General features: G+C 35.7%; 1 protein-coding gene across 1 annotated transcript in view; it reads right to left on the bottom strand.

Annotated features, from left to right (window-relative positions):
- Positions 1–21,620, bottom strand: part of IQCM (IQ motif containing M) — a 346,741-nt gene that overhangs the window by 195,977 nt on the left and 129,144 nt on the right. Inside the window, 2 exon segments of the mRNA XM_073804676.1 lie at positions 1,010–1,154; positions 11,400–11,598. Coding sequence (XP_073660777.1) covers positions 1,010–1,154; positions 11,400–11,598 — 344 coding nt within the window.

Genomic DNA, 21,620 nt, shown 5'->3' with positions numbered 1-21,620 from the left:
AACTCTCAGAATTGTGCTCCTGCCATTTGTCAATTACAGTTCATTTTTCTTACCCCAGCACTGGTTCCCACACCGGATTCTGCTCATGAGTCTCTGCTCTGGTAAGCTGTGACTTTGTATGCCTGTCTCTCCAGTCTTAGGGGCAGCAGTTTGCCCTGTGTCTCCCCTCTTTTACGAATCCAGGAAGACTTGTTGATTTTTTAGTCTGTTCAGCTTTTTTACTTGTTGTTAAGATAGAGTGTTGACTTCCAAGCTCCTTACGTACAGAAGCAGAAACCAGAAGTCCTCATTTATTTTTTTTTTAATCAAGAAACAGACTGTAATATCCATCCTAATCAAGCAATAATAAATTCATTAAATATAATAAAAATCAGGATTCTGAAAGTTAAGATAGAAATTGGAAAACCTGTTCTTCACGTAGAATTTCAACACTAATAAGCAACATGTAATGGATATCTGTTGTTTAGTCTGCTCAGTGTCCTTTAACTGTTCTTCTGTTATAAATATGTAGTTTTCCTTTGGGGAGCTACTCCCTCCCCTCAATGAATATAGTTTCTAAGTTTCTATGCAACTCCCAAGCAGATTTCTTTGCCCTATCAAGGCAAAGTGTTGGACACATAACTCAAGCTAAACCAACCTAGAATTTGAATTTAAAGCTCAAGAATAAAAAATCATAAAGTGATAGCAGCTTTTCTATCCCCCAGAGGCAAACAGAGATTGCCTCTTATTTTTTGCTCCTTAGATCTCTGGAGCAGCTCTGGTTCATGTTCTTTCTGAAATCTCATTCTTTAGCTATCTTTCCTTTAAATTTCCTTTTTGTTTAGCCAGAATGAGATCCTAATAAATTAATCCACATATACATCAACTTAAAAAGTAAATAGCTTGAAGCAATAAAAATATCGCCTACTTGTGTTGTCTATGGGTAATTATATGTAAATTTTATGTAAATAATTAATGGTTAAAAAAATTCCAAATCTAAAATCAAATCAGAAATGATAGCATCACATACATTTTTTTCTGTCCATCCATTCCTCTAGCTCTGTAAGGTTTATAATTTGTCTCGTCCTCCAAAGACCAAGTCGATATTTAACACGATGGATTAGTCTGCAATACATGTTTATAACTGTTCTCAAATCTGGTCCATGATACAAAGCCTATAAAAGAGCAATATAGACAGCTGAACTCTTTATATATTTCTGCTATTTATATTTAATCTGATTTTGCCCTATTCATTTCATCTGTCTCACCCAGTTTCTCAGATTATGATGTATTTTATTTATGTTTTTAAATAAGTTTGGTTAAATACATGCATTATAGAGTGGGTTAATCTCCCTAAAGTTCAGAGAACATCATTTTGAGTTGCTCTGTTATTACATACTCATACTTCCCATAAAAAAGAGGTTTTGGTGATGGGTGATAGGAGCTTCCTAGGCTGGTGTACAGATTTTTATAGTATGTAGCCCACTTAGCCAGGAAAAAAAATAAAAGTTTTATTAAGGCATTACTCTGTAATGGATGATTCTTACCTAAGCTATCCACTCTGGGTGCTCAAATCCTTGTATTTTCTTTCTCTTGAAAATTATATATTTATGTATTGTACCTATTTTTCACTGGATATTTTCAGATTTTACTTGTTGATTTCTAAAAACACCATCAATATTAAAGAAAGTAACCCTTTTCAGCATATGTGCAAATGTTGTTCTGTCAGTTTACCTTTAATCTGTGACTATATTTTTCTGTATGTTCATTTTATACATTCTACTATAATACATTTTTTTAAATTAAAGTATAAAAATTCATCTATTTCAGGTTTTTTTTTTTTTTTTGGTTTTGTAAACAGCCAGTTCCATTTTATTTACCAATTCAAATATTTTTACATTTTCTAGCTCATTAATTTCTCTACTTATCTTTATTAATTCCTTTTTTTTAAGGTTTATTTTCTCCTTCTTGGCTTCTTGAATTAAAGATTTAATTAACCTATTTTCATTAATTTTTTACAAATGTACTGAAGTTCATAAAATTTCTTCTGAGTCCACTTTCCTTTGATGTGCTTTGCATACCATTATACAAGTAAAAACACTAAAGCATAACATCTTTAAATGACTTTCCCACGGTCCTATAGTTAGTAAATTGCAGAATTGGTTCTGAATTCAAAATAGGGACAATTCAGAGCCCACACTTTTAATTATATAAGTATTCCTCTTAATTTACTTGAATTTCACATTTTTCACCCATTCTGTAAATTTTTGTTTTGGTTTCTTTCCTAGTATAGTTACTATTACACTTATGATTGTTCTTGCTCTTATTTATTTTCTGTTTTGCGTGATTCTTGGAAGATTGTTTTTATTATTTTATTTTTCTTCACCTTTTTAAAACACTATGTTTAAGCCTATATTTTTTAATTTATCAAAACTATCAATGAAATAATATTTCTTGATTTACCTAAATAAAAAAATAAATTAGCATAATTTCACTACTTTCCTTTTCTCCTTCCATCTGAATTCCATCAGAATCAGGCAGATTCTGAATGTTTGCTAATGTCTTTCAACATTTAATAACATTTTCCAGTGTGTATTTTTAATCTGCCTTTTGTTCAATAGGCTCTTGTCATTTTGTTGTTGTTTTGTTTTGTTTTAAATAATGGATTGGTCCCACTTTATTTATGGTTTTTAATTTTTTTTAAACATCTTTATCGGAGTATAATTGCTTTACAATAGTGTGTTAGTTTCTGCTGTATAACAAAGTGAATCAGTTATACATATACATATATCCCCATATCTCTTCCCTCTTGCGTCTCCCTCCCTCCCACCCTCCCTATCCCACCCCTCTAGGTGGTCACAAAGCACCAAGCTGATCTCCCTGTGCTATGTGGCTGCTTCCCACTAGCTATCTATTTTACATTTCATAGTGAGGTGGATGGACCTAGAGTCTGTCATACAGAGTGAAGTAAGCCACACTTTTGGAGCACTCTCCATAATGTGAATCTTAGCAGAAGGCATAACTCACTTCCTACAATTTGAAGCCACAAATCAGTTGCTCATGATCCAAGCCTCCTCTGTTGCTGGGATGCAGACATGTGACAAAGCTTCCTCCATTATCTACACCAGACTCAGGTTTTCACTCGAAATTAATAATGCTTTTAAAAGTGAAACAACCAGTGAGAAATCTATTTGTGTGGTAGAGTAACCGTGGCAGCAATATCCATTTTCTAAGGGTAGCATTGGTGGAAGCAGAACAGGATTCAGCATTTGCAACAGACTCTGTGCAGGATTTGACTGGAGTCCAAGGAGCTATCTAGGCTAGCCTTCATCATTCCTTCATGTTCCTGAGCTTAATTCTTCAGACCTCTGCCCAATATTCTAGTCAATACCTTTCTGCTTAAGTCTGCCAGTAGGTTTCTTTTGCTAATAATTAAGAATCAAGCATTGTTTTAATTGTATTCTTAGAACATGAGGCAAAAGGTCCCTGCTTGAAGTGCTGCTTAGTTGAATGATGACATTTGCTAAGAGAGCAGGGGCATTTGGTCAGTCACCAAACCCAATATGAGTGTTTTTCCTCTGAATTTAATAAATCCTCTTTTGTGGACACAACCTGTCTTGTGAAGAAACCCTTCTCAGATCTGAGGCATTCAGAAGGCTACCTAGGAGGTTTTCATGGTTAAGAACTTGGGTCAGAGAAAATGGCAATGGTCCATCTGTGTGGTTCTTATTATAGCATGCCTCTCTGCCAGCCTTCTGTACAGAAATATGCCTCAGTTATGATGCTATGCCATCTCAGTATGTGAATCTTTCACCATATTTCTAAACGTTTCTCAAGACAGAATTAATCAGAAAAATGTACAAATTGATATTTACAACAGCAATATTGAAATAAAAGACAATGCAAATTACTGATTATAATTTTCCAATCCATGTTGATTTAAAGTGTAAATGTATCATGCTTATCGTATATCAGGATTTAAAAATATTTTCCAAATATAAGTCAGCTTTTTATTTGATATGGTCATGTCTTTTTTTAAAGTAATGAATTGACTGCTTGTTGGGAGGATTCCACTACCATATGATACTTAGTGGAACTTAATTTCTTTGATTACTAGCAAGAGTAGCTTCTTTCATGTTTACAAGCCATTTATGTTTCTCCTACTGTGAAGTACTAGTTCTTCTACCTATTTTTGCCTAGGCCTTCATTCCTAGCAGCATTGGAAATCACTGATCTAACCCTCTTTATTATACTGTGTCTGAACTTCCTTGATCTAGCATATTCTGGTTTTCTTCATACCTCTCTAGCTATGGAATTCATTTGTGGAATCCTCATCTCTGCCTTCTCCCTTGAGCATTGGTATTTCTCACTCTTGCCTTTTCATGCCTCTCTCCTTACTTTACATATGTTCTCTGGACAATGACATCAATTCCAATGTCTCTAGACAGTATCACTAATAATGATTCTCAAATCTACGGATGAGGGCAGAGTACAGAGGGTATCCTTGTTCAGGGACCTGAATCAAAATGTGTAGAAAAGATTTCCCAGATTTCACATCCTCTCATCCCATTCTCCACCATGTTGAAAATAATTTATTCAAAGACATGTGCCAGGGAAGTTCTAGACCTTGTAGATTAGTGAACAGAAAAGACAAAATTCCTGTCTCACAATGAGTTACATTCTGATGGAAGGAAAAATAATCCAATAAACAAATATATATGTATTAGGTGGCAGTCCGTGGTATGAAGAACAATAGTGTTTTAAATGGAATAGGGAGTGACCAGAGTAAGTGTTATTTTTTTTATAGGGTAGTATGGGGCAGGCTTTTTGATAATGTAACAATGAACAGAAAGACGAATGAAATAAGAGAGCCATGCAGTCACCTTGGGAAAGAGCTTTCTCAGAGATAAAAGGACAATCATTGCCAAATTGAGCCACTTTTATGGGTGGGATGGTTTTATATTCTTCTTCAGGTGTGTTAAGGTGGAAAAAGTTTAAGAACTACTGACGAACCTCAAATGTTTCCCTATGGCCCAGTCTTCCTTCTGAGCTTAGACTCATATACCCAACTGCTTCCCAGACATCTCAAGGATGTTCCACAGGCACTTCAAACTCAGTGTTGAAAACTCAACGCTGTCTCCTTTCCTTTCCTCCCACCTCTCCCACTCACTCCTCCGAAGTTCTATATTTCACAATCATCCATCAGGTTGCCCAAGACAAAAACCTAGGATCCATTCCTGACTCTTCCAGCTCCCTTATCTCCAAATCTAATCAAACCCAATGTCCTACCTACTGTGCAATTCTCCAACTTTGCCCCAAGCCACCAACATCATGCACTGGATTACTGAAAAAGCATACTAGTTGTTCTTTCTCTAATTTTGCCAACTTCTTTCCCCAATTCATTGTCCAGAGTCAGTAATTTTTCTAAAATAAAAAATCTCTTCATGTCACTGACCTGCTTTAAAGTCATCCATTCCCATACACTATGTATAAACTCCTTAGCATGGTTTTTAAGAACATTGTTAATCTGCTCCTACCTTCATCTTCCTCTACTGCCACTGTCCTCCTCCCAGCCAGCCCCCTAAATGTCTGTATCGTCTAAGGCCGTTGAGATTCCCTGGGCCTACAACTCTCTCAACCTCCCCATCTACATGACAAAACACAACTACCCTTCATCCTCCAGATCTCAATTTGTTGACACTACCCCCACACTAGACACAGTCCTTTGGGTTCAGTGGTCTTTCTAAGTTCTCTAATAATACCTAAGACTTAGTTACCTCCATTTCTATCTGGACTATTTGCTCTATACATCAGGCAAGATATCAGATCTAGTAAATAGTAACTATGATCACATTTCTTAAAAAGTGTTCTGGAATACATTAATACAGTTCTCCCAGTACCTGAGAGTTAACACATTTATGTAATAAAACTATTCCATACGAGGTCACCAGTGCCACAGGTCCATGAATGGGCTTCAGAATTTTCTTTTTATTTCTTATTGGGTTTTTTTTAGATAATGAGAGGAAATCCATACTTTATCAAATTTTCAAAGGATTCTGTAACCCCCAAAAGAATAAAGACCACTGACCTATGCATGGGATATTAAAACTCAGATTTCTAGGATTTCTCCAATTTTATTTATTCAACAAATATTTATTCAAAGCCAATTTTGAACACTTTTTTATTGCAACCACCAGCCATTCAAATGTTTTAGAATTTCAGTATTTTTGACAAATAGCAACTGAACATATCAACTTAAGACTAAAATTTTAAAATTTAAATTATAAATATTCACAAAAAAATCTTTAAGTTAAAATCTTAGAGGCATTACACTGAGGAAAATACTGTTTTTGTGTCTTTAGGATTTTTTTCTGGATCATATTAACTTATACCAAAACACATGCAAACAAACAACATAGAAATTTTAAAAGGAAAAGGATATTTTTAATGGTGGAAATAAATAATGCTGATGGTTAAAGGCAGCAATTTCTGTGGTCTCCTTATGACTGATATAATTCAATGCTGCTTCATTATTTCTAAATAAACCCAAACTAGAGCATTTCACAGGAAATGGTGGAAACTATACAGTCTCCTGAGGTACTTTAGAGCAACATTCTAGCAGATATTGTCTACAGCCACAAGCTCTGAAGTGCCAGCCAAACAATATGACTATGTAAGTTTCCCAGTGGAGGGATTCCCACAGTGCTGACAATTATCCAGTGATTTGCTGTGCAGCCTTTACACCAGAAAGTCTATCAGGAATTCCCCCAACAGCAACACTGCACAAGGCTCAGTCCTGGAACCGGACTATGCATGCATTACAGGCCTGCCACATGACCATTTCAACAGTAAGCAGAACAACATTAACTGTATCAGCAGAGCAGCCATGCAACATACACACCAATGGTGGAATAAAAAAGAAAATCAATGATCATAACAAATTTCACAACCAAATCAAAGTAAACAATCTAGTTTATATTTGCTCAGACCCTTGAAAAAGGCTTCTCATTCTTTTTATCTCAATTCTACCTCCACATAGAAATTCAACATTTTCCTTGCCGAGCTCTCCTTTTCACTATCATCTTGGGCTCACTCTTGCTCTCTACGTTTTCTAGACCCATTTTGTCCCAGAGGTTATGGATGATGCTACCGTTCTCTCCAACATCAGGAAATGCTAAAATTAAGTTAAATTATAATATAAGTATATTATCATATACATAATATCGTGTATGATATATTTATTTATATATGTTTATATATATATATATATATATATATATATATATATGAATAATTAGAGTGCCCTGATAAACTTCTACAACTATATTTTGTTGAATTAATTCATCCATTCTAAGACATTTGTGGAATAGCTACCATATGCCAAGCACTATTCTAAGCCTTTGGACATGGTAGCAAACAAGACAGAAAACAATATAAACATATACAAACAAGAAAATAAACAAGAAAAACAGCAGATAATAAGTGAATATAGTTAAAATAAGAGAGAATGCATGTATCAAAACAGTATGTGGTGCTATATAATATAAAAGTAAAGAGTATGTACTCCCAAACAGGTCACAGAAATTGTAGTGCCCATGACAGAGGTGTAAACAAAAGGTCAAACTGTAGAGGACTGGGCACAATAACGAACAAAAATAGAGAGCTCAGCTCTGCTTGATGGACCAAAAAAGGTGTCTAGGTATGAACACTTAAGCAAGATCTTAAAGAATGAGTTGGAGTTTATCAGAAAATTAGGAAGAGTATTCCAGTCTGAGAGAACAGTATAAAAACATAAGATAATAGGAAACAATCAGGGAATTAAAGGATTTGGGCTTTGCTAGAGCACAGGGTATTAGTGAAGAAGTGTCCTGTGATGAGGCTGGACAGTGGGAAATGGCCAGACCAGGGAGGCCATGTGTACTATGTTAGAGAATTCATATTTCATCTGATAAGAAACATGGGGCTTTCAAAAGACTATAAAGAAATGGAATAAGGTCATCAGAGTGGAATTTCCTCAACTGCAGATGACAGATTAGATGGGAGTAGGTCTACAGGCAGGGAGGCCAATTAGGAGACTACTGCAGTTCTCCATGTGAGGAGTGATGAATAGGAGCTATGGTAAGAGCCCAGAGAGGAAAAGCAGCACAGGAAATGTCAAGGAAGTGGTGACCAACTGAATATGGGGGTGAGAAAGTTGAAGGAGACTAAGAAAACACCAGGTGTATAGCTTGGACAATGGGTGGTGGGACAGTTCACCAAAATAGGTAGTACAGGAAAGGAAGAACTTTGTGGAGTAAGAAAATAAGTTCATTGAAGGCTCCGTGGAGTTTGGTTTAACTATGGACCTTGCAAATGGGGAATTAAATGCCTAAATCTAGAGCTGGAGAGATAGGTCTGGGATAGGGCCTTAGATTAGATTAGGGAGCAATCAGCTATAAAGTAGTTTAAGTCGATGATATAATATGTAGAATGACCATGGGCTTTGGGGTCAGACAAGGGTTTGAATTCTAGCTCTGTCATTTACCAGGAGGGCAACTCTAGTCAAATGACTTAATTTCTCTGAGCATCAGTTTCTTCACATATAAAATGTGATTTCACAGAATCACAGAGATTTCACAGAATTACTGAAAGATTAACTATATGGAATGCTTACTTATTGTCAGAGTTTTACACGCATTATCACATTGAATCATCAGAACTACAAATGTATGTTATATGTACATATTAATGCATGTACAAATATACACATGTCGATAGGCAAATGGACTACCTTCTAACAGCAAGCCTGTATTCTCAGAGAAATTCATTCAGGGTGCCCAATGAGAGGCCATTTGGGGGGGGTCCTCCCAGATAATCCAGGATTCAAGTGGGCACTCCTGATCTATTCTTCTATTTCTAGTTGGTTTTCCAAATTCCTTTATGAGTAGCACAACTTTAGTCCTCAAGGTGAAACATTTTTGGATTCTCTCAAAGTTTTGCCAAAATCCATCCACTCAGGTTCTTCTGCATTTGCCCAGCCAAAATAGGTCCTTATGTTTTATTCTGAGTGTCAGGATTGCTGTTTATAAAAGTTGCTCAGGTGGGTGTGTGGATGTGTGTGTAGTTTCTTTTTAAGGTGAAGGTTTATGCACTGAAAGAGTATTCAGGAGTGTGGGAAGTGGAAAGTTACTTTAAACAGAGAATAAGCAGATAGCATAGGAGAAACAAAATCAATGCAAATAGGTGGTCCCAGCCTTAGAGTAAAAGTAATCCCAGAACTGTTGGGTTAAGGATAAGCTAGGCACTTGTTCACAGTCTCCAGCTTGATACAATCTGAAACTGTCACAAGAGTATATTATAAATAAAATTTTCTTAAACCAAAGAATGTAGACAGAACTTTATTTAGAAAAATCATAGGTATATTGACAAGGTGACTACTCAAAAGTCTGCTTAATTGAATCTAAATGTCCATTGATGGATGAATGGATAAAGAAAATGTGGTACACCAGTCAGATGGCCATCATCAAAAATCTACAAACAATAAAGGCTGGAGAGGGTGTGGTGAAAATGGAACACTCTTGCACTGTTGGTGGGAATGTAAATTGATAGAGCCACTATGGAGAACAGTATGGAGGTTCCTTGAAAAACTAAAAATAGAACTACCATATGACCCAGCAATCCCACTACTGGGCATATACCCTGAGAAAACCATAATTCAAAAATAGACATGTATCACAATGTTCAGTGCAGCACTATTTACAATAGCCAGGACAGAGAAACAACCTAAGTGTCCATCGACAGATGAATGGATAAAAAAGATGTGGCACATATATACAACGGAATATTACTCAGCCATAAAAAGAAATGAAATTGAGTTATTTGTAGTGAGGTAGATGGACCTAGAGACTGTCATACAGAGTGAAGTAAGTCAGAAAGAGAAAAACAAATACCGTATGCTAACACATATATATGGAATCTAAAAAAAACTGGTTCTGAAGAACCTATGGTCAGGACAGGAATAAAGACGCAGACGTAGAGAATGGACTTGAGGACACAGGGGAGGGGAGAAGGGGAAGCTGGGACGAAGTGAGAAAGTGAGATTGACATATATACACTACCAAATGTAAAACAGATAGCTAGTGGGAAGCAGCTGCATAGCACAGGGAGATCAGCTTGGTGCTTTGTGACCACCTAGAGGAGTGGGATAGGGAGAGTGGGAGGGAGGCTCAAGAGGGAGGGAATATGGGGATACATATAGCTGATTCACTTTGATATACAGCAGAAACTAACACAACATTGTAAAGTAATTATACTCCAATAAACATATAAATAAATAAATAAATAAATATCCAGGAGAATGCTTAAAAAAAATGTGGTGTATATATATCTATATATATATATATATATATATATATATATATAAAGTATATACATAAATGTATTTTATATATAAATATATATTTTAAATATATTTAAAATATATATATGTCTATACATTTATACATGGCTAAAAATGTGTATATTTATATACTTATACTCAGCCAAAAAAAAAAAAAAGAATGAAATCTTGCCATTTGTGACAACCTAGAGGATATCTGTATGGACCTAGAGGGCATTATGCTAAGTGAAATAAGTCAGACAGAGGAAGACAAATACTGCATGATTTCACGTATATATGGAATATAAAAAGGAAAACAAATGAATAAACAACAAAACAGAAACAGAGTCATAGATACAAACAGGTTTTTGCCAGAGGAGAGGGGGTCGGAGGGAGGAGAGAAACAGGTAAAAGAGATTAAGAGGTATAAATTTCCAATTGTAAAATATATGAGTCACAGGTATGAAATGTACAGTATGGGGAATTTACTCAGTAATTACATAATATCTTTGTATGGTGACAAATGATAACTACACTTGTTGTGGTGATCATTTTGAAATGTATAAAAGTATCAACTCCTATGTTGTGAAATAGGAACTAACATAGTGTTGTAGGTCAATTACACCTCAAAAACAACAAACAAACTCATAGAAAAAGAGACCAGATTTGTGGTTACCAGAGGAGAGGGGGAGGCGAAGGGGAAATTGGAGGAAGGCAGTCAACAGGTACAAACTTCCAGTTATAGGATAAATGAGTACAAGGGATGTCATGTATAGCAGGACAAATATAATGAACTCAGCTGTATGTTATATATGGGAGATGTTAAGAGTAAATCCTGAGAGTTCTCATCACAAGGAAATTTGTTTTCTATTTCTTAATTTTGTATCTATATGAGATGATGCGTGGTCATTAAACTTACTGTGGTAATCATTTTGTGATGTAAGTCAAATCATTAGGCTGTATACGTTAAACTTGTACAGTGCTGTATATCAGTTATATCTCAATAAAACTGGAAGAATAAAAGACTTTTTAAACACATTATAATATTCAATATATGCTTTACCTTGATCATTATTCTTTGGAATCTTTTGCGTTCGAGCCACCCTCTGACAAGTGCCTGCATGACGATGACCATTCTAACAATGTTTTTGGTAATTGCGAATTTTTTCCTTCGCCGGAACACTTGGAAGTTTTCCATTTGTGGTCCAATTCTTTTAACTTTATTGTCAAGTTTATCACTTTTACTTAGAATAGATTTTGGGCTAAAAATAAAATATAAAACTTTCTTATTAGAGTTAATAAGAAAAATAAACTTCTAAAAAGTCTTAAATTCACTTCCATAATGAATATTTTGAAATAGGAAATATATTGTAATTAGCACATAAAGTTCATAGGTATATCAGCTGAACATTCCAACAGGGCTCTCCAAAGAAGGTTGAATATGCCAGAATTAATATAACATGTATAAATTAATCTTCTGAAGAAGGGAAACCCAAAAGAAAGTGAATCTGTCAAAGCTCATCCACAACTATTCAAAAGAGAGATATAGTATCTAAGGAACAAAATACTTTCCTATGACAGGGCACATTAGTAAAAATAACTTTCCTGTCCCAGAAGCTATTTTAAACTAAAGATTGCTTCAAAATTATTTGGCACTGATAATCTACTTACCAAACATCATCTGAAAAGTAATTTTATTTTCCAAATGCACTCAACTGAGAGGCAGGGTAGTATATTGTTAGGGCCATGGACTACAGAATCGCAGAAGTGAGGGATCATACTGGAAAACAGGACAAGCCCTGCATCGCTGATATGGATGGTCCGTCCTTGCAGTGATGATGACCATGTGAGAAAACTACAGACTTTCTACTATGAACAGACTGTCTGTAACCTTGGCAATCTTGTGTCTGCTTTTTTTCCTTTACATATCTGTTGCATTTTTTATAGGTAGTCAGTTTTTTCAAAGTCTTCCAAAGTTCAAAGTGTAGTTTCCTTGCAATTTTTAGCATACAAACATATTTTTCTTTTTTGTTGTTGTTGCTGGATTTTTTATTTTTTTTAACAAAAGACCCCAAATAGCCAAAGCAATCTTGAGAAAGAAAAACGGAGCTGGAGGAATCAGGCTCCTGGACTTCAGACTATACTACAGTAATCAAGACAGTATGGTACTGGCACAGAAAGTAGCCACTACTGATCAATGACATTTGCTCAAGCACAGAAAACTGTCCTCCATATTTACTTTTGACCTATAGTTAAAGATACAGAACCGAGGCTGTTATTTCTTTGTGTTTGTGTATATAAATGAAAAATGTCCTTTTTGTCTTTGCAAAAGAAAGGAAGTTAGCCTTGTATGATGTTCTTGTAACTGTAGCTCTTTTGTATCTCTGGTTGGTTCTTTCTCTTATTCTCTCTCTTGAGAAAATTTCTGTAGATTAACGAGTCAAAAATACAACATGTGCTGTAGAGAAATATTCAAGTAGACAAAGCTACTAGAAAAGGCAAAGAAAATAAGGCAAAGTCTTATTTTTGTTTGTTTGAATTAAGATTGATTTTGAATAGCTTAGAAAAGAGGGAGCTCTGCCTTCTAAGAGTATTTTTGCTCCTTTAATATAACAATTTTTATGAACAGGCCTCCATGTATGAGATAAACTGGGAATGTGGATGAAATAGAAATGGTCACTTCTGGCTTGGCCAGAGTTTCAAGACCTACTGTGAAATCTAAAGGATCCTGAGTTGATGACTTTTTCTCAGAAGAAATAAGTCTTCTAGAAATACCTAGATGAGCCAACTTTATAGTCAAAGTTTCATGTTCTAACAATAAGGTGTAAAAAAATCTTAAAGGGATATGTGTGACTGACTGTAAGGTGATGTGTAATGCATAGTGTTAAAGTACCAGCAGTGGTCACATCTCTTCTGGTCTCCTAAAGTGCCTTGAATGGCTCAGAGTTCTTAGTCATGTAATGAAAAGTATATGTAGTGTGGGAGGGGGTCGGGGGAAGGGAGAAGGAGAATTGAAATTAGCTATTTTTGGTTAAAAGCTGTAGTTAATATGAGTGATTAAAACTACATTAATTAAAAGGATTATAAGGAAACACAAACATGTTTACAAAATGATGGATAGGTTTTGTCTGTTTTTTTATCAATTGAAGAAGAAAAGAATTTTATCTTAGGCCCTAACCATATGGACTTTCATCAACAGCACATCTCTAAACAATTAGAATGTTAAAAATAAAAGAAAGGGAAATTTAAAGTTGAAGAATAATTTATTGAAGGCTTGATGGAAGGTGAATTATATTTACAAATAATGGGTTTGAAAAGAAGCTATGAAATATACAAAATTTTGAAAAAGTTAGGTCACTTTTGATAAGCAAGCTTAATATTAAAATAGAGAAATGCCTGTGAATGAATACTCAGCTATGGAATGTTGTATAGGTGTTATACAGAAAGGAAAATTAGAATTTGATTTTCTTTCTGTTACACTGAGAAACTGATTTTTGAATAACAGTCTGCTCCTAATATGACAAAGGAAAAATCGTTCAGTACCTTCATTATAGATTTCCTAGGAAACAAAAGTTCCTGTATCACAAAAATATTTCTCCTATCAGGCTTATAAATCTTTTTTTTCTTCTTCCTTGTGATCTACTTCTTACAAAATCTGGTATTCCTAATATTTAATGTTACTTGTAGATATGTTACTTTTTTTTACTCTAAAGGCACCTATAACTTTTACTGATACTGCGCCTCCTGTGAAAATTCTTTCCAATTCAAATTCAAGCCCCAAATTTAAAAACAAACTGTTGTGATGTCTTTTTAACCTATCTTTTGGGTGTCCCAGATGGCTGCAAGACCATACCAAAGATTTTTTTCCTTCACTGTATAAGAGGAGGAATGCTAGAAATGGCAAGGTATGTGTGGCATAGTTGTTACATAAATGAGTCAAAAATGGCCCTTGTATATTGGCCCCTATGTTGTTTACTTCTTACGTTAGGCAAGGATTAGCTCAAAAGCCTGCTGGCTCCAAACTCAAAATTCTTAAACATCCAATTGTTTTAAATATGGCCCAAACAAGCATATTTTTTAGCCATTTAGAGCCTGCCTGTTTTGCATGTCCCATGAAACTATAACCAACATCTACCAGCCATAGATAAGACAGACTTTGAGGCCATAAAAGACCGCAAGCCACTGCTGCCCACTGGAGCTCTCTGACCCAGAGACACCCCCATCTTGCTGTGAGTGATATCACGTAGACATGTAAGCCCCCCTCTGACTCTCCTGTTCCCACAGGAGTTCCCTTACCCTCTTCCCCTTCTGGGTGATGGCTCTATGTCATGGTTTCTAGAAGGTCTCCTGCTGTGAGAGACTTCCCCTCTCACGCAAAGCTGTCCATATGATGCCCAGATAAAGCTCGTTATGTGCCATTGCCACTTCATGGCCATGCCTTTTCCTTGATTATCCCCATGATCTTTGAACTCAGTACAATGATCCATAGTTTTACTTAATTCAGCACTACTATTGAATATATTGAAATAGTCATTACATTGAAAGTTGTCCTATTTATCCAAGTCCAAACCATGAAAAAAAATCAAAGAAAAGTCTCCTCCTTAAGTTAAATATATAACAACTAAAATATTATTAATATAAATATATTAGGAGCTCACTGTGGTAAACTGATTGCCCTGACGGCCAATTAATGCTTCCTTATGTCCCTATCTTTGCAATGTGATTTTATAGCCCCAACCATCAAGAGGTAGAATCATAGGTTACCTACCTATGAATCTAGGCTATGATCAAGGTTATCAGATCAGATAGTTTTCAGTGAAAGAAGGAATCATTAAACAAGATTGCATGTGAGAAAAGATACAATAAGTTCATTATTAAGTTAATCATATCTAAACATTAGACACTGAGCTTGGCAAACATTTGAACAGGGAATTTCCTTTCAACTGCTAATGCTTATACGATAATATATATTAAACACTACATCAGTTTTAGAGTTTGTTTCAGATATTGCTACTAATTAGTTTTGGCTGATATTGAAGTATTTTGTATGTTCCATTTATAAAAGCACTCTTTGCCCATCTGTTCATAGGTTGAAAGTGATTAAAGGACACTTATTTTGGCTGTTGTAAAAGCCAGATACTTTTTAAGCTGCAAATATGTGACAAAATCAATTCAGGTTGCCAAGTTCGGAAATACATTAAAAGAGATTTGTGATGCCTCCCTACCCCCAATTCCTCTTCCAACCTGCATTATCGAGAAGTAAGTATCACCGCTTTCCTGATTAGACTATCATGCCTGCTTTGTCCAAATGCTTTGTAATTTAGTTATAATTTACACAATTTACTCTGATTTGGATCCTCTGCTACCAAGCTGTGTCAAGGGCTTTCGTTTCCTGTACTTGTAGCCTTGAAGTAGAAACACGTGATGCCCTCATGCTTTGAATGCTGGATCTGAAAGTAACTTGGCTAACAAGTGAAACAAGTTTGTGGCCTACTTTAATGTCCTATATGAGATCTGTTCAGTTTAAAAACAATGTATTAAATTCAGCATGGGTGAAAGAGATTTTTAAGAACAGGGATGTTACACATTTCCATGAAAAATCTTGTCTCAATATTATTTAGTACTCCATTTTCAAATCTTCCCAAGGGTTTAGTACTTCATGCTAGCAAAACCTATTCACTTAAAAAAAATCAAAACAGGATTCCTGAAACTTTTAAAAATAGGTGCAATCCTCCTGAAGTGGAAGATAGACACCAGTTTAGTTAAGGCAAAAATTTTAAATAGTTTAAATATGTGAATGAGATGTGTTTTCTTCTGTGCTTTCCACACTTTTTTTGTGTTCTGATCATTCCTCAAAATGCTAGCCTGCCCTGAGCCATAAAACCCAAGACCCCTCCTATTTTGGGTAGCTCCCAGTTCCATGGCAATCTCTTTCACTAGATCATATTAAAGGGTGAGGTTGATATTCTGAAGCCAAGGGTACTTGGCTTCAACAGTTTACAACCTCAAGTGCTCTAACTAGTACCTATCCAGAAATGCAAATCATACAACGGGCTGGGAGAATTTCTTCTCCCTGCCCCCATACCTGATTTTCCTAGGAAGACATTCTCCCAGCCCATCATGTCATATATCTGGAAAGATGGGTTTTATTTTTGCTGCTGCTGCTGCTTGGTTTCAAGTTTCTAACGGTTCTTCCTCAAAACAAGATAGAGCTTTTTAAATTTCAAATTCAGTTCAAAAAATGCAATTATTCTTTCCTGCACATATCAGCTTTTTGGAGGAACACTATTTGTTATGAATTAAACTGAAATTATCATTTCAGACAATACAAAAACAAAAGCAGAGAGGAAACACTGGTTTTGTTCAAATTTAATTGATTCTGACATTATGGGCAAGGTAAGTATGATGCACTTCCAGGGAATTCTCTCTAAAACAAACATTTAAACCACCTTTTTATTGTACCTACATGTTTTTATTTGAAGGGCACTGAAAAACATTACCACTGAAGATGTCTGTAATGACTAGGGTGTTTATGCCAAAGGTGTAATGGGAGCTGATATTTCTGTGGCACAGCACCCAGAGGTGTCAATTTTTCACGAGCTTATCTATGCAATAGGGAACATAACGAGTTGTATAGTCTTTCTCCCAAAACATTCATTTATTCCTCTTGGGGTAGCCTTTTGCTCTCAACCCAAACTTTGGTCAGTTATGGAGAAGAGCTGGCTCTACCCCCTGCCATCCGTCTCTCTCATCTCTGCTCCAAAAGAGCAGACAATGAAGATGGGTGCCTGTCCACAGATTCCTTTTCCCTAGAACTGGGCTTTAGGTAATGAAATAAATCCCCGCAACAGTTCAGGTGATTCTAAAAACAATTTCTGATATTATACTCAATATTTTATTCCCACCCACATAACTGTTTTAGGTACTGTCATTTCCAGGAATTGAGGAGACCCTCAAGCAAACACGCTCAGAGTGGTGGTCAGAAAGCAGGTCAAATTCTACTAGAAAAACAGGAAATGTGGACAGTCTTTGGAACAACCTGGAGAGGGATGGGACTTTGTAACCCCCTCTCCCCATGCTTCTGCCTCCCTACTCTCCCTCTGTATGAATGCTTCCATGAAAAAGTAATGGAAAATCTGATTTTCTCTGCTTGAGAAAATCTGCTTCTCTCCATTCATTCTTATTTTACTTTTCTGGGTAGGATTACTGTGACTTAGAGATGAGAACTTATGTGTTCTCCCTCTCATTATTCTGCTTGCTGTTTCTCAGATGTTTTCCTTCTGATTCCACACAGGAATTGTTACCAATAATGTCTGCTTCTTTCCCTACCCGGTTATTGTTCGCATCAATAAGGCAAAATTACTTTTTATAGCAGCAGACAGAAAAATTATTCATTGACCAAGGAATGGAGGAGGAGGAGGTCTTGCTCTAAAAGCCCCTTCTCCCTGAGTGTAGGCAAGGGTGAGATTTTCATAGGAAAAGGGGCTAAAGGGGCGGTATAGGGCAGAGGTCTTGTCATTTAGGTTCATGGAAATGGGTGGTGATTTCCTGGACCAGGGTCTGCACCTCTTTTCTGCCCTTTTATGGTCCTTTGGAGTTTGGGTCAGAAGCAGAGGGAACCAACATGGTGTCCTTGGGCAGGAATTTTAGCATTAAAATGAGATGATAAATAGTTGTAGAGAGACCTTTGTCCCAATTTCAAGTTCAGCCAGCTTATACCACTTCCTTGTAGTTAAGTCCTCTTGGTACTGTCAATGTAAACACAGCTAGAAGATACAGTCAGTTTGGTTTTCTGCAAGTTTGTCCAGAGGGAGGTTTTTATTAGAAATGAGTTTGGGGGGCGGGGGTGCTTCCTTGCTTTTTTGAGGAAAGCAGGTGTCCTTGTGTTTGTTTAATATCAGATCGTATTAGTTATCAATCAGATGGTATGTGAAGAACTAAAGAAAGTAGTAGTGGTGCCAAGAGCCAGAATGTGTACAAAAAGGATGCCAGGCCATCCTGAATTCATTTCCTTTGTTTTAATTTTATTACTGTTTTGTTTTGTTTTCACTATATTACTATACCAGGGAATTATTTATGATGTTTCTCAATTTCAGGAGGGCAAATTTCAAGATTCTCATAAAATCTTTGTAAACAAGGTAGAGAAATATAGGCTGACTGGGCAGTCTTGGGCGGTAGGGTGGATAGTGTCATTACTAGCTGAGATAGGGAATATAGGAGAGAAGACATGGGGAAGGGAAAACATAATTATTGCAATTTTGAGAGACGGTTATGGGATATCCCAGTGAAGATACCCAGGAAGGAGCAGAAAGTCTGAGATAGGAGTTATAAATTCCTGAAAGGGAAAAAAATCATTAGAAGGCAGAGAAAAGATCCAAAAATTTAATCCATGCATTGAACAAATATATATTCATTTACTCATTCATTCATTCATTCATTTAGTGTAAGATACTCTTCTAGCATTGAGGATACACTGATAAATAAAACATAGAAAATTCCCTGTCCTCATTAAGCTTACGTTCTAGTGGGAGAGACAGACAGTAATCACAGTAAACAAGTTAATTATTGAGTATTTTAGAAGGCAATGTATGCTTTGATAGAAAATAAAGCAGAGTAAGGAAGTTGGGGAGTGCTAGCAGGGGTGGAAATTGCACTTTTAAATAGTGTGTTATGGCTGGTGTGGGATTATTGAAAAGGTAACGTGTGAGCTAACTATCTCAGGCAAAAGTGATAAGGAGCTAAATCCAATGTTGAAATGTGATAGCTATGCTTATAAAGTTCTGCAATTGGTTAATATACATGATTGTACAAATAATTCCTCTCAGACTCATGAGGATGGTTAGGTACCTTTCCTCCATCATTGTAGTTACGACATAACTTAATTCTCTTGGTCTATCACCCCTCTATACTCTGAATTCCCTAAGAGCAACTACTTTTCCTTGTGTACCTGGCAATATATAATAGATGAAGGGAAGAAAAAAAGGGATAGAGAAAGAAAAGAAAGGAGGGACAGCAAAAGAACAGAATAGGGATACGTTAGAATATCTGAGAAAGGCTCAGGGTTTGCTTGTCTGGGGTTTTATTTATTTTTCAGAAATGAAATCAATGTGAGTATTGCCCTTAAGAGACTGACCCCCAAAGCTGACATATGATGGGCTGCATGAACTGATCTAGAATATCTACAGTTTGGTTCCACTCTACACTATTCATAAAATTACATCTGAAATACTATGTTCTTTCCTAAGCATCACACTTCAAGAGGGATACTTTTGAATATGGTGGGCATCTGTTCCTTTCCTCTGTTTTCACCTCCTTTCCCTTGTGGAATTGCACTTCTCCTTCTCCATTCGTATGACTAGGATTTGTCTAGGGCTGGCCATGTCATCCAAGCTGGAAGGTCAGCCAGAATATTTCTCTGTGTGTGTGTGTCTAATAAGAGACCCTTCTTTCTGGTAAGAGCAGGAAGTAAGTCAATTACAAACAGCTGGAAGCCAACCATTTTGCTTACCACATGGAGAAAAAGTCTATAGTAAGAGGTTTTAAGGCCAAATAGGGGCAAGCAGAGATTTAAAATGAATGAAAGGAGAGCACATCCTGAAGACATTACTTGAACCTGTTGAATCAGTTGAGCCTAAGATGTTAAAGAGATAAAAAGAACGGATGTCTGACATACTCTACACTCTTGGAACCTCTACTTATATGAGCAAACAGATTTAATTACCATTTTGCTTAAGCTAATTTGAATTAGCATCCTAATAAATATATAAATATAATAAAGATATGTGTGTGTGTATGTGTGTGTATAGAAAGAGAGAATCTAAAGAGAGAACTGGTAACTAGAGTGGCTTCAAGAAGACAGAATCAGGACCAGTGGGTACCAGCTCAAGGGGGATAGGTGCTGAGCCTCACAGAGACAGCTGTCAAAGTCAGAGCACTAATTAGAATGAAATGGATTCCACTTGAACAGAGTAATTACTAATCCCTGGAGTTTTCAAGTAGAGGTGATGTAGGTACCATGTTATAGAGGAGATTCACCCTTTGGATAGAGGGTTTCAGTAGAAAATCTTTAAGGTTCCTTAAACTCTTGAGATTCTATAATTCCCCAAAGACAAAATACAACTAGAGGAAGTATCATTGGAGAAATATCCACTATAAATTTATTTTCAAAAAATGCTTAGGCTGGGTACTGACCCAGAAAAAATAATCTGTTCACAGAAGATACCATAAACAAGCTAATATTACATTAGTAATTAACAAATTTTAGAAGAGACCAAAGGAAAGTTATTAGGTGGTAAACTGTAAAATTGTTTTGAGATAAAATAAGAGGACTTGACCCATTTCAGAAAAAATGATGATGGACAAATGCAGTAATTTTAGAGATATAAAGGAAACATTAAAGTACCTAGCTAAATCTCCAGACTCTGAAATGTGAATTTCATACTTAGATATGACAGTAAATGTACTATATTCTATTATATGAAAAAAGAGAAAATTTAGAATTCTTAGCACAGTTTTGCTTTTCAGTAACATATTAGTGAGTCATATCTGGTTACTACTACCCTTTTAGTTCTAGCATGCTACAAAATAGGAAGGGAAAATATATAATTATTCCTCATCTACATATTTACATGAACTATCTGGATGCTTAGAATCCTAAAGAATGAAAAAAAAAGAGGAACTTAAGGGTTCTAAATGGTACACTTCATAGATGGTATATTTAAACAATGTTTTTATCATCCAGAATTGAAACAAACTAAAAAGTAAAATGGTGAAGGGCTGATGACCACCTTTTACAACTTCTTACAACTTCTTACAACTTTAACATTACGAATTAACGATAGAATATTTTTCTTCTATGAGTTAAAGACCCATCAATTTTTCTATTCTGTACTTGGAAATCAGTCAGTCATTTTAAAAAACAATTATGTACTTTAGAAATTCAACGAAAGGAAAATTTATCGAAAGGAAAATTTATCACTAAAGTCAGATGAATCTGCAAAGAACTAACAGCTCACTGCTGAAAGACATCAAAAGAGAATAAGTGTTTTATTCATGAAATACAATAGTTTATCTGAACAAAGAAGGAGATACTATTTGCAATATAGTTAGAGGTGCCAAACAAATTCAAGTGGACCTCAAGGAAGATATATGAAGAAATCTTTCTCACAGAAAATAAAAGTACAATGTCATGGTAATAGTACAATAGATTACAATCCTGGTTCACAATTTTCACTTAGATATTGAGAATTAACTCTGTGTGCTAATGTATTATTTCCTTTTAGTT

Source organism: Tursiops truncatus, chromosome 5 (assembly GCF_011762595.2).
Source record: "Tursiops truncatus isolate mTurTru1 chromosome 5, mTurTru1.mat.Y, whole genome shotgun sequence".
In the NCBI taxonomy this organism is placed as follows: Eukaryota; Metazoa; Chordata; class Mammalia; order Artiodactyla; family Delphinidae; genus Tursiops; species Tursiops truncatus.
Note: the sequence above shows the minus strand (reverse complement) of the source record. Positions and strands in the feature narration are given on the sequence as shown.